This window comes from Mercenaria mercenaria, chromosome 13 (assembly GCF_021730395.1).
Source record: "Mercenaria mercenaria strain notata chromosome 13, MADL_Memer_1, whole genome shotgun sequence".
Classification (NCBI taxonomy): Eukaryota; Metazoa; Mollusca; class Bivalvia; order Venerida; family Veneridae; genus Mercenaria; species Mercenaria mercenaria.
The window spans coordinates 57,026,922-57,039,156 of NC_069373.1; the positions used below are offsets into that span (position 1 = coordinate 57,026,922).

Below are 12,235 nucleotides of genomic sequence, written 5' to 3' on the forward strand. Positions count from 1 at the left end.
TAGGCTTACATATTACCATACTTTAATTACAGAGGTAGAATAAAGGTGAAGTGGACTCTTGACTGATCAAACTGCGGACTAACAGAATAATAATCTAATCGAGTGTAAGCCATTACTGCCAAGAACTATTGTACTCTTCAGGTACATCCTGCGGGGGGCGTAAATCGTCTTGAAGACCGAAGAATACTCGTAAATTGGGAAAACAATTAGGTAGGGCCATCAACCTGTCACATGATAAGATCTGAAGACTGCAACCAGTCTGGTGCTGCGCTCAAACAAAGACTAAAAGAAAATAAGGAGATCCTTTTATTTTAAGATGTGAAACTTTGCCGTCTACACAGGAATTAGACATATTCTCTTACTAACAATGTGTTTCTTGCAAATATCCAGGTCCATTGATGATAATAAAAACAAAAAAGAAAACTCACAAGGTTTGAACAAAGAGCTATAAAAATAAGTATTTTATAGTTCTTTGGTTTGAACGAAGCATGAGAGATTGTCTCCGAGTTATCAATTTTATAAAGGCATGATGTGAAATCTGACCGCATTTGAATTTCTACTTTACTTGATAAATGTAAAAAAGTGATATCATGATGATGAAATAAATCCGCCTTTTATATTAAAAATATAGGTAAAATATGTAATTCTTCGCAGGAAAAAATGGATAAAAACTGTTTATATGAGAACATTTACTAATTCTTAAATGAAACAGATTCGTAAATTATATTTATAGCCCATCTGAATTGTGAACGAGGTTAAAATGACTTGTAATTAAGCCTTTAATTTCAATTAATTTCCACATGGGTTTCTTCACCAACTAAAACCATGCGAAAAATATCTTTCTTTGTTATAGCCGGTGACTTATACAACTTGCCAGATCGATAATTTTAATAATTGAGCACCTTGTCGGTAGCAGTGACAGATGCTACATTACCACTTTCATCTCCTCTTTTGTCATTTACATCAATCCCACAAACGCTTTTTGATCAACCGTACACCGCCTGGTTGCTGTGTCTGCTAATCGTTATACATGTCGCGTGTGTTACACATAATTATATACAAGTGTACAAATTGATGCGTTCAGTCAAAGAGCTATAAAAATATTTTATACTTCTTTGGTTCAATCATGTGTATACATTTGTCTGATTGTAGGTTGGCATCAGACTAAGATAGTCCCATTAAAAACAATTTGCTAGATTAAACAGTGATTTAATCTGATTTGATTTTTATTAGGTATATGAAACAAAAAGTACGGATTTCCAAGAAAATATTCGCATCCGGCATAAAGAAACATAGGGGTTTTTATATCTTAACTAAAATGAAAAAGATTCCAGGTACTTAAAGCAAGTTGAAAGTTTCAATCATGCTGTAGTTATTTCATGTCCTTTCTTCTTAATCGATGCGATGTTCATGTATGTTTTCGCACGTGTTATAAGTCATTATGCTCTCAATAAATTACGATATGACATAGGGTGTTGTGCGTGCGTGCGTGCGTGCGTGCGTGCGTGTCTTTGTGTTGGGGAGGGGGTGGGGCGGGGTCCATGTTTAGATACTGTTAGTGCGGGTCAAAGAGGCGGTTGGGCTGGCCGTTGGATATTGATTCAGTGGGATGATTTGATTGATTAGACTATTTACTTACCTGAACTTAGACTCTCAATTTAGATTCACGTAAAGAACCAGTTCGAAGCCTTGATGGGACGGTATGCTTGTTGCCGAATTTAAATTTAAACACAACCGCCACACGTGTTTAGCATATATACATAAATGTACGTGGATGAGATATAAACTTAAACATATATGAATGTTTCAGTCCCAATTTTCAACTAACAAAACAACAAGCAAGGCGTTTACGCTACTCGGAAGTCCTTCACATTTCTGTATCCTCGCCTAAATTGCCAGTATGTGTGAATCACCTTTTTAATAACATTACCCGTACAGTAATACTAATTACTGGGTGTGACAACCTTGGCGGAATTACAAAATCAGCCGTATCTTCAGACATTTTTTCTGACAATTATTTATGGTGGAAGTACCGGAAAATCACACAGAAATTTCTGTTCCTACTTGCATGCGTACATAGAACTGACGGCTAATTAAACGTAATATAAGCTTGCAAGTATTCTTAAAGACTAAAGTTTGATCGTTATGTGTTTTGTTAAAATATACCAAGGATCCACCAAGAATACAGCGTACCTACTTCATTTTAGTTATTCGCCGATATTGCAATTTGCATTGGTCATAGGACAAAATACGAATGTTTTGTGGGGAGTGGTGTGCAAATTTCTGGGGCAATTTACAAAGACGGCGATATAAATGAGGTTAATATGGCCCAATTAGTGAATTATTTATATGCGATAGTTTTATGATGTGGCACACACCTGTATATTGACAAATGGCGATGAGATATGAGCAAACATTTCGCCCACCTATATATCTACACCTAATGATGCATTATAAAAGCTGAGAGCAACCGAAGGAAAGAATCATCCAGATTTTTTTTTTGTTTACCTTGGTCAAATTACAGGAACCATTATTTGTAAGATATGAAAATAATGGGCGGGATAGGTCAAGCCATTACTGTCATAATGAATGTTATATTGATGACCTTACCATCACCACTGGTCAGATTAATGATCTAACGTATACAACATTGTGTCGATTATTGTTTGTAATAATTAAATGATGGATGCCATGTGAGAATGTTCTTGCTTATGATATGATATGATACGATACATGGCCGTCCCAAGTTCCGTTGTCTATTGATGCATATTTAATGACTGGCGCACTATAATAATAATACATGGGTATACTTTCTCTAATGAACACCAGAGCACTGTGTGCCATTTTCTTTCCACAAAGATGAAGTTTATAACAGAGTTTACTGAAATTTTAAACTGATATATAAAAGCTTTTGAACAGCTCCTGTGCGGAAACTGAAAAGAAAGAGTAAAGGAATGTCTTGAGTCATTAAAGCAACATCGGGGATCATTATGCCATATCACCGTTGTTTTGGTACAGGCACGCGGGCAGGTGCGATAAGAGGTGATAACAGCGCTGTATATCACCCCCTGGTATCCCGAACTGTTACCAATCGATTTTCATGGGATATCACTTAAAGGACGGGCTAAATGGCCTGTAATTGCGTTGTCCATCAAAGGGTAGTGTAACCATGACAAATGACCAACAAAGATCACTTGATAACCCTGTCGCTAGGACGCTGAACCCTGATAATGTTAAATGGAACAAAGATATCGAATTCAGCTATCCGTACGGTACTGGAAATTCTCACCTCATTGTGTGTCAAAAATAACCGTAGGATAAAAATCCCTACCGTTCAAAAGAGCAATTTAATTAACGTAAGAACTCTTTACATAATTAAGCCTAGTGCAAATTTGTCATATATCTATCAAATTACCAAGTAAATAAAGGTAAGTGATGAGCATATTTATTTAGGACGCGCTACTGTCAAAGGGCATTGATAGAGTAAAATAGCTTTTTAAATGACACAATATACCATAGCGTATAAGTTGTCGAATGTGCACAATTATATTGACAGGAAAAATACAGCAGTCCTTCGCTTCGGATTGTAACATCTGTTTAACAGAAGTGTTTTTCTGTCTAGTAAAGATAACATTGACGGCGATGAGAGCAAACCTAGTATGCTAAACACGCTGCAGGAATTCAAGTTGGGCTTTTCTTTGCTTTTATATTTTCCGGTCGTTAATTTTTGAAGGGTTCCCGGGTGTTAATAATTTTGGACAGGAAAATATTAACACAGTGGCGATAGAGGTCACGAAAATGTATAAGGTTACAAGTGAACAATGCGCTGAATGGCACTTACATTTTTCTCTGTCAAAAGGTTAGTCTGATGTGGGTCCATTTATAAATAATGTCAAAGGACAAACTATCATGATTAGTGTCGTTATGGGGTCACGTGACCGTCATTTTGACGGTCGGGTTTCGTATAATGGCCACATAATTGTCATAAGTGCATCGCCTTTATATGATGAAAATTTTGTACTTTCCTACCATCAAAGAGAAGTATTGCTACAGCCTCCATGTTTTTAATAACTAATGGTATTTGCTTGGGACCACACGGATTTACCATTTTGTTTTCGCATTTCGTTGTGCAGTTGTAATTTACTTTATACATTCACTCTTAGCTCTAGCATTACCTCATATTCCTTCATACAATGATCGACATACTGTCATGGGTTCAGCATTAGCATTTTACCAGTAGTACAATTTTTGATACAAATCATTCAAATTTACAAATGTTAACTGATTAACATTCCTAAGTATAAGGGGACTATGAAGTTGCACAAAAGATATGGTGAAGAATTCCGTTTTAGAACATGATGGCTCTAACTGTACACCATATTTTTGATATTTTTAAACCAAATGACAGATTTAAATGCGAATTTAATTATTGGCTTTTAGAAAATCCACTTAATATGATAAATGGTTCTCTCAAGTGTAACAATTTTAGAGTGCCATGAAGTACATAGTTTGTGAAATTTCACAATACAAAGCCTAAAGCGGTTCAAAATTTGATATCCTAGATTTTTTGTTGCTTTCAATCATTTTCTTTACACTACAGTAAGTTTACTCTCACTCACGTGTGCATCTAACATTCCTGGTGAAGAAAAAAAAAACGCGGGAAAAATAATCTACAGAGCCAAGGTGTTCCAAGTGCAATTCAATTGTAACACTTCTGACTGATAACAGCGATAAGCCGCAGTACATGGTAAGACCTGCTGCTTTTACTCTGCAGATCTTTAAATTCGAAATAAAATATTTAGAATCTACAACTACCGATATCAAAATCTGCAATAATACATGACATTCTTGCAATTCTGTTACAAAAATAGCCCAGCACTCGTGGGGATAGAAAGTTGGCACAAATTGTATAATTTTTACACTCAATCTTCTAAAACGTCGATTTAATGTGAGTAGCACATGTTTCGTGTTAACGACGGTAAATGATGTAAGTTGTAACTGCCGCAGCATTCAACACTTAGACCAATCTGTTCAGGGCAGAACTTGTGCCACAGGATGACAAAGTCGAACACTATATAGGAATAGTATTAAAAATATGCTTTGTACTTGTAAGCAGGAAGGTCTAATACGTATCAGTTGTTCCAGTTGTAAGCGAGGCCTCCTACCAAAGAACGTCGATCGTTTTAAGTGCATGATACAAAAAAAAAACAAAAAAAAAACAACAACAATAACATTTAAACCCAGCTCTTTTACATATTCAAAGTCCACTAATAAGCTTTGATGGCGGAGCGGCGTATCTAACTCGCAACCCGACTTCTACCGCCGTTCTACAACCAGACCACTGATGTGAACGGAAAATGCGAAAACAGTATTACTACGGTACTATAAATTTATCTTTTGTTCATGCTCACAGTGCACTGTAGCGTGTCGGAAATCGATTTTAATTGTTACCATGTTTTTTATTCACAGTCTGCCACATACATTAATCAATTCACAAACACGCTATCGCTACATATAGAAAGACATGTGGCGTTCGGATAAACTGCTATACGCCAAGTAATCAGGTAAAGGAGAAAAAGAAAAAAAAATTCATGTGTCCGTTATGAATTCATGCTTGACTGAAAAAGTACTTTTATAAAGCGATTTCTCTACATCTTCATGCTACTGTCAAGTTTTATGATATGCTTAATACTACTGTCAATTATATTTGATAAGCTTAATTCTACAATAAACTGTGCAAGATATGCATGCTACTGTACAGTTATAGGACAAGGGGTAGCTGGAGAATCAATTTTGATTTGGAACTTTCAGGCTTGTTGTCTTGTCAGCATGATGTCCCATTAAGAATCAGATAATGTGAATTAATGGCACTGACCAATTTGATAAGCTTGAAATCTGTTCTAATGGTGGTTTGAGAATTTTAGAACATGTTTAATGATTGTAAAACTTTAGCCAATTTTAAATTTTGTGTCTCACAACAAGAATGAATGTGATAACTCAATAGTTGTTTTATTTTGAGATGTGTTTTATTAAAAATTGTATTGAAACTGTTTTAACGAAATTAAGAATAAACAATATAATCATTTTATATTGTAGCGTGTGATAAAATATAATTTACATTGTAAATGGCAATGTTTTATAATACTATAATATGAATGCAACTTTGAATTATAAGACCTAAAGCTTGAAATTTATAATTCAGGGGTGTAGTTCGGCTAAAATGGAATTGTAGGCCACTGCCAAAGGAGGGTATGGCATGCTTCCACAGAAATGTTCACATTATAGATGCAAAATGGTGCTTTTTGGTTTATATCTGGACTTTTATGTTTTTCATTTTTCAAAATGAAGTGTAGACCCGGGATAGCTATTGTACAATTTAGAATGTACACCAGTGTCAAAGGCGTAGCTGGACTGATATGGAAGTAAAAGTCACTGTTCTAAGGGTGATAGGGGGGGTGTTTCCCCAGAAAAAATGCATTCCAGATAAAACATGATGCGTTTTAGCGATCACAAGTCAGAATAACTGTGACCTTTATTCAGAATGACTTTGAATCAAGTTCAGAATGCCTACGCCTTAAGTCAAAATGACAGCGATCACAAGTCAGAATAACTGTGACCTTTATTCAGAATGACTTTGAATCAAGTTCAGAATGCCTATGCCCTTAAGTCAAAATGACTGCGATCACAACTCAGAATAACTGTGACCTTTATTCAGAATGTCTTTGAATCAAGTTCAGAATGCCTATGCCCTTAAGCCAAAATGACTGCGATCACAAGTCAGAATAACTGTGACCTTTACTCAGAATGACTTTGAATCAAGTTCAGAATGCCTATGCCCTTAAGTCAAAATGACTGCGATCACAACTCAGAATAACTGTGACCTTTATTCAGAATGTCTTTGAATAAATTTCAGAATGTCTATGCCCTTAAGTCAAAATGACTGTGATCACAAGTCAGAATAACTGTGACCTTTATTCAGAATGACTTTGAATCAAGTTCAGAATGCCTATGCCCTTAGGTCAAAATGACTGCGATCGCAAGTCAGAATAACTGTGACCTTTATTCAGAATGTCTTTGAATCAAGTTCGGAATGCCTATGCACTTAAGTCAAATGACTGCGATCACAAGTCAGAATAACTGTGACCTTTATTCAGAATGTCTTTGAATCAAGTTCAGGATGCCTACGCCCTTAAGTCAAAATGACTGTGATCACAAGTCAGAATAACTGTGACCTTTATTCAGAATGTCTTTGAATAAATTTCAGAATGTCTATGCCCTTAAGTCAAAATGACTGTGATCACAAGTCAGAATAACTGTGACCTTTATTCAGAATGACTTTGAATCAAGTTCAGAATGCCTATGCCCTTAGGTCAAAATGACTGCGATCGCAAGTCAGAATAACTGTGACCTTTATTCAGAATGTCTTTGAATCAAGTTCGGAATGCCTATGCACTTAAGTCAAATGACTGCGATCACAAGTCAGAATAACTGTGACCTTTATTCAGAATGTCTTTGAATCAAGTTCAGGATGCCTACGCCCTTAAGTCAAAATGACTGTGATCACAAGTCAGAATAACTGTGACCTTTATTCAGAATGACTTTGGATCAAGTTCAGAATGCCTATGCCGTTAAGTCAAAATGACTGCGATCACAAGTCAGAATAACTGTGACCTTTATTCAGAATGACTTTGAATCAAGTTCAGAATGCCAGGTATGCCCTTAGGTCAAAATGACTGCGATCACAAGTCAAAATAACTGTGACCTTTATTCAGAATGACTTTGAATTAAGTTCAGAATGCCTATGCCCTTAGGTCAAAATGACTGCGATCACAAGTCAGAATAACTGTGACCTTTATTCAGAATGACTTTAAATCAAGTAACTACAATGATAGTGACATTAATTCAGAATTAATCCAGAATGACTATGGCAGTAATGCAGAAAAACATTCCTTAACTCACAATGACTTTCATGGATGACTGATAAAAATGAGACTACTTTTCAGTGCAAAAAATAACTCTTATGTGAAGTTTGGTAAATAAAAGTCTGTTGACCATACAATGACCAAGTGTGTAGCAGTTGTCCATCTAAAGATGAGAAGACTGCTTTCAGTGCAAGGAATAACTCTCAGCTAAGTGTAGTAAATGATATTTACCTCCCACAAACATGTAAATTCAAAGAAATAATTCAGGAAACCAGACACTGAACTTGTTGAAAAAGAGCCGTGTGATTTTCATTAATAAAAATAAATCAATGCTTTTGTTGTATATAGTCACATTGTGAACATAGCTGAGATGAGCACACATTTTTGATAGAAAAATGTATCTCAATGCATTTTATACATTAATAAAATTATGCAACATTGAAACATTGAGACTAGAAATAGAAAACTAAGCCATCAAAACTGTGGACTTAAAAAGAGTCGGTGCTGTTGCCATATACATGTGTAGTTTTTTGTTTTACACATTCCTTCTTATCATTTCACACATTGTCCAGAATTGACCACTGTTGTAATTTACAGCCCCACTGCTGAGTCTTAATGTCCATTTTATTGACTTGGGGGTTAATATTAATTACATGCCTCATCTTAGCAATCTAGGAGAAATTCCCTCTCTACCCTTGTCCTATAACTGTGTATATGATACATGAAATACCTAATACTACGGCCAGTTGTACATGACATGAGACATGATTAATACTGCAAGCTGTATATTGTATTTGATACGCTTAATACTACTGTAAATTATGAATGATATTCTTAATACTACCGTAAATCATGTATGTTATACTTAAAACTACTGCAAATCATGTATGATATGCTTAATACTACGGTAAATCATGTATATATGCTTAATACTACGGTAAATCATGTATGATATGCTTAATACTACCGTAAATCATGTATGATATGCTAAATCCTACCGTAAATCATGTATGATATGCTTAATACTACTGTAAATTATGAATGATATGCTTAATATTACTTTAAAGCATGTATGATACGCTTAATACTAATGTAAATTATGAATGATATGCTTAATATTACTTTAAAGCATGTATGATATGTTTAATACTACCGTAAATTATGAATGATATGCTTAATACTACTGTAAATCATGTATGATACGCTTTATACTACTGTAAATCATTTATGATATACTTAATACTACTGTAAATCATGTATGATATGTAATGTAAATTATGAATGATATGCTTAATACTACCGTAAATTATGAATGATATGCATAATATTGTAAATCATGTATGATACGCTTAATACTGCTGTAAATCATTTATAATATGCTTAATACTACCGTAAATTATGAATGGTATGCTTAATACTACTGTAAATCATGTATGATACGCTTTATACTACTGTAAATCATTTATGATATACTTAATACTACTGTAAATCATGTATGATATGCTTAATGCTACTGTAAATCATGTATGATATGCTAAATACTTCTGTAAATCATGTATGATATGCTTAATACTACTGTAAATTATGAATTATATGCTACCATAAATCATGTATGATACGCTAATATTACTGTAAACTGTGTATGATATTCTACATGCTAAGCTGTAATTGTATTTGATTTGCTTAATACTACTGTAATTATGTGTGATATGCTTAATGTTACATGTGAATTATGTATGATACTTAATACTACTGTAAATCACATGTGTATGTAAGATATGCACAATCATACCTGCTTATCAATGGAACCTGAGTACAATATTAAAGGTATGGTCCTATAGCAATTGTTTTCAAAATGCATCGTGAGCTATACTAGTATTGTTGTAAGGCATTAACCTGTCTAATTGTGCTAATTATGGCCTAGATAATGTGGAAATGAAGCATACATTATTTTCCTATCATGTTCATCTGACACTATTCGAAATGTCAAAGTGCAGTTAAACAAGTATGAATGTTGAGATAATATAGATAACGTGTATACAAATAGCCCACAGTCATTGTAAATATGAAACTATAACTTTAAACTTAGGTCTGTCATTTACATATGTAGAAGTAAAAATGACAGAAAATGAGAAATGATAATTATGCATTCATTTCAGATGACTGTCGACGTATTTGATACTGCACTTCCTTCTTTTAAACGATTTAAAACCGTCGTATATAACACTAGTCCATTATTCTGTATGCCTTCTTGTCTTGTCGACAATGAATTCATTTATTTCAAGTACATATTAAATATCACAATAATGGTTGGGTTTTTTTCTATGAAATTCTCTAAAACTTACTAAGAAAAAGATGGGTTATGTAAAACACCTACCTATTCCTGAAATGTAGATAGTTGAAGGGATGTCGGGACCTCCGAGGTATGTACAATTCACTTTAAACTCCACTGTGTCGACGCCTTCTACATCCTTATATGGAAAATTCCTTTTATCAGTTTTAGCAACTTTTCCGACTATTTCACCAAACACCACAACTTCAGAATAATACACTTTCCTTTCGTCCGTATCAAAGTCGTCTTTGGTTTCTGACGCACGTGCACCGGGCTTGAACTTTGAACACCCCAGTACACAGGGTAAAACAAAAATAAGTCCAACTGTAATGGCATAAATTCCTAGACCCATTTTAATTATAATATTTGCTATATTTCGAAAAAATAAAATCCCTTAAGTATATGTGCTGTTCCACTCAATGTAAAGTCTTATCTCGCCTAGAGAATTTCACTGAAATTGATAGATCAAAAATGAAATATGATATTGTAAATAGATATAATTATTTCATTCACGAATAGTCACAGTGCAGTAAATTGTAGAAAGAAAATATCAATATCCTTCCACAAATTTCAAAATCAGTTTAATAACCGTTCCGTCGCACAGTATTTATAGCCCGGTGTCACGTCGCGGACTTACTAACGGAAAATGAAAGTTTCTCTGTTCAAGCGAACGGCTCTACTGAAGAACGACTATTTTTAGCTCTGCTGCTGTGATGTTTAGAAACACCGCGAGTCGCAACATCGCAACAATCGTTTTACCAATATTCTCGCTATGATTCATATTTCAGTTCTAAATGGCATTGTTCCCAGGGCAACTGTTCTTCAGCTTTTTTTGTCTAGTTCCGTATCGGGACAGATGTAAACATGACAAAAGTCAACACCACAGGGCTTTTTAACCTTCCTATCCTATTGTCATAAGTTGACAGTGTCTACACGACATTATTGGACAGGTTTAATTGTCTAATTGCACCTTAAATGTGAATGCACTTTTAACCATTTCATTAACCACAGAAAAAGAAACACTGCTATTTTTGTTTTTATTTTTTATAATTTTACTTTCGTGTCAATACAAATAGCTATTTTTGCGTTCAAAATTTTATTTTAATGTCCATTAATATACAAAGTACGTTGGCGACGCTCTGGTGAACGTAAAAAGATCAAATAAATTTGAAATTTAAAAGCACAACCAAGACAGAAAATGTACTTTAGATCAATAAAAAGTAACTGTTGTAATGATTCTGCAGCTGGTGTGTTAAAACAAATTTCAAAAGACACACTGAAAAGAAAAAATGCAACACGTTCTAGGCTATAATGTAAAATGTACTTTCATTCTTTTCATTAAATTGATCAATACGTTAAGGATTAAATTTTTGTGACAGTTCGCCAAAACTTGTAAAAACCCTGTATTCCAATGTGTGTTAAAACAATACATTAGGGTTCATTGAAGCTAAATAATACAAATATTCGAAAAATGATCGTTTACAAGTATGACTGTGTACACAAATAATACAAAAGGAAACTGTGAAATTTGAGAATTAGTTTTTTATAAGTCAAAACAGTAGCCCATGTGTTGTTGGTTACAATTCTACATGTACGTGAGGAATTTCGTGTCGACTTCCTATCACACACATGTTTGAATGACCTCTTACAGTTGTCTTTATCTTTTTGAACTGGGCTTTGTCTCTTAAAATAAACTTTAAAGATAATTTCATATCGAATGAAAGGTTTAAAGTACAGGAAAATAATGTAAGATGAAAAAAACAAATCCTTCATACAAGTGTACAAATCCTGTTTACCATAGTCTGTATCATAAATGTTGAAACTTATCAAGTCACTTCAAATCGCATTTCCTATATATATTCTTACAATTCGTTTTCGGTAAGGTTAATAGCCATCGGTTGAAGATCAATCGCTCAAATCAACTGAATTATTTTTGCTATTCCATTTTGTCCATCAATCTTACTTTTCGTTTCGGTAAGAT

General features: G+C 34.2%; 1 protein-coding gene across 2 annotated transcripts in view; it reads right to left on the bottom strand.

Moving 5' to 3' along the window:
* LOC123529965 (uncharacterized) overlaps positions 1-11,120 on the bottom strand; it is a 71,246-nt gene extending 60,126 nt beyond the window's left edge. The window contains exon 1 of one of the 2 annotated variants that reach the window (XM_045310605.2): positions 10,300-11,099. In XM_045310605.2, coding sequence (XP_045166540.1) covers positions 10,300-10,606 — 307 coding nt within the window. In that variant the 5' untranslated portion in view covers positions 10,607-11,099. Of the gene's footprint in view, positions 1-10,299 lie in introns of both variants that reach the window. The other variant, XM_045310604.2, reaches the window with a different exon arrangement.
* Between the last annotated feature and the right edge of the window lie 1,115 nt (positions 11,121-12,235).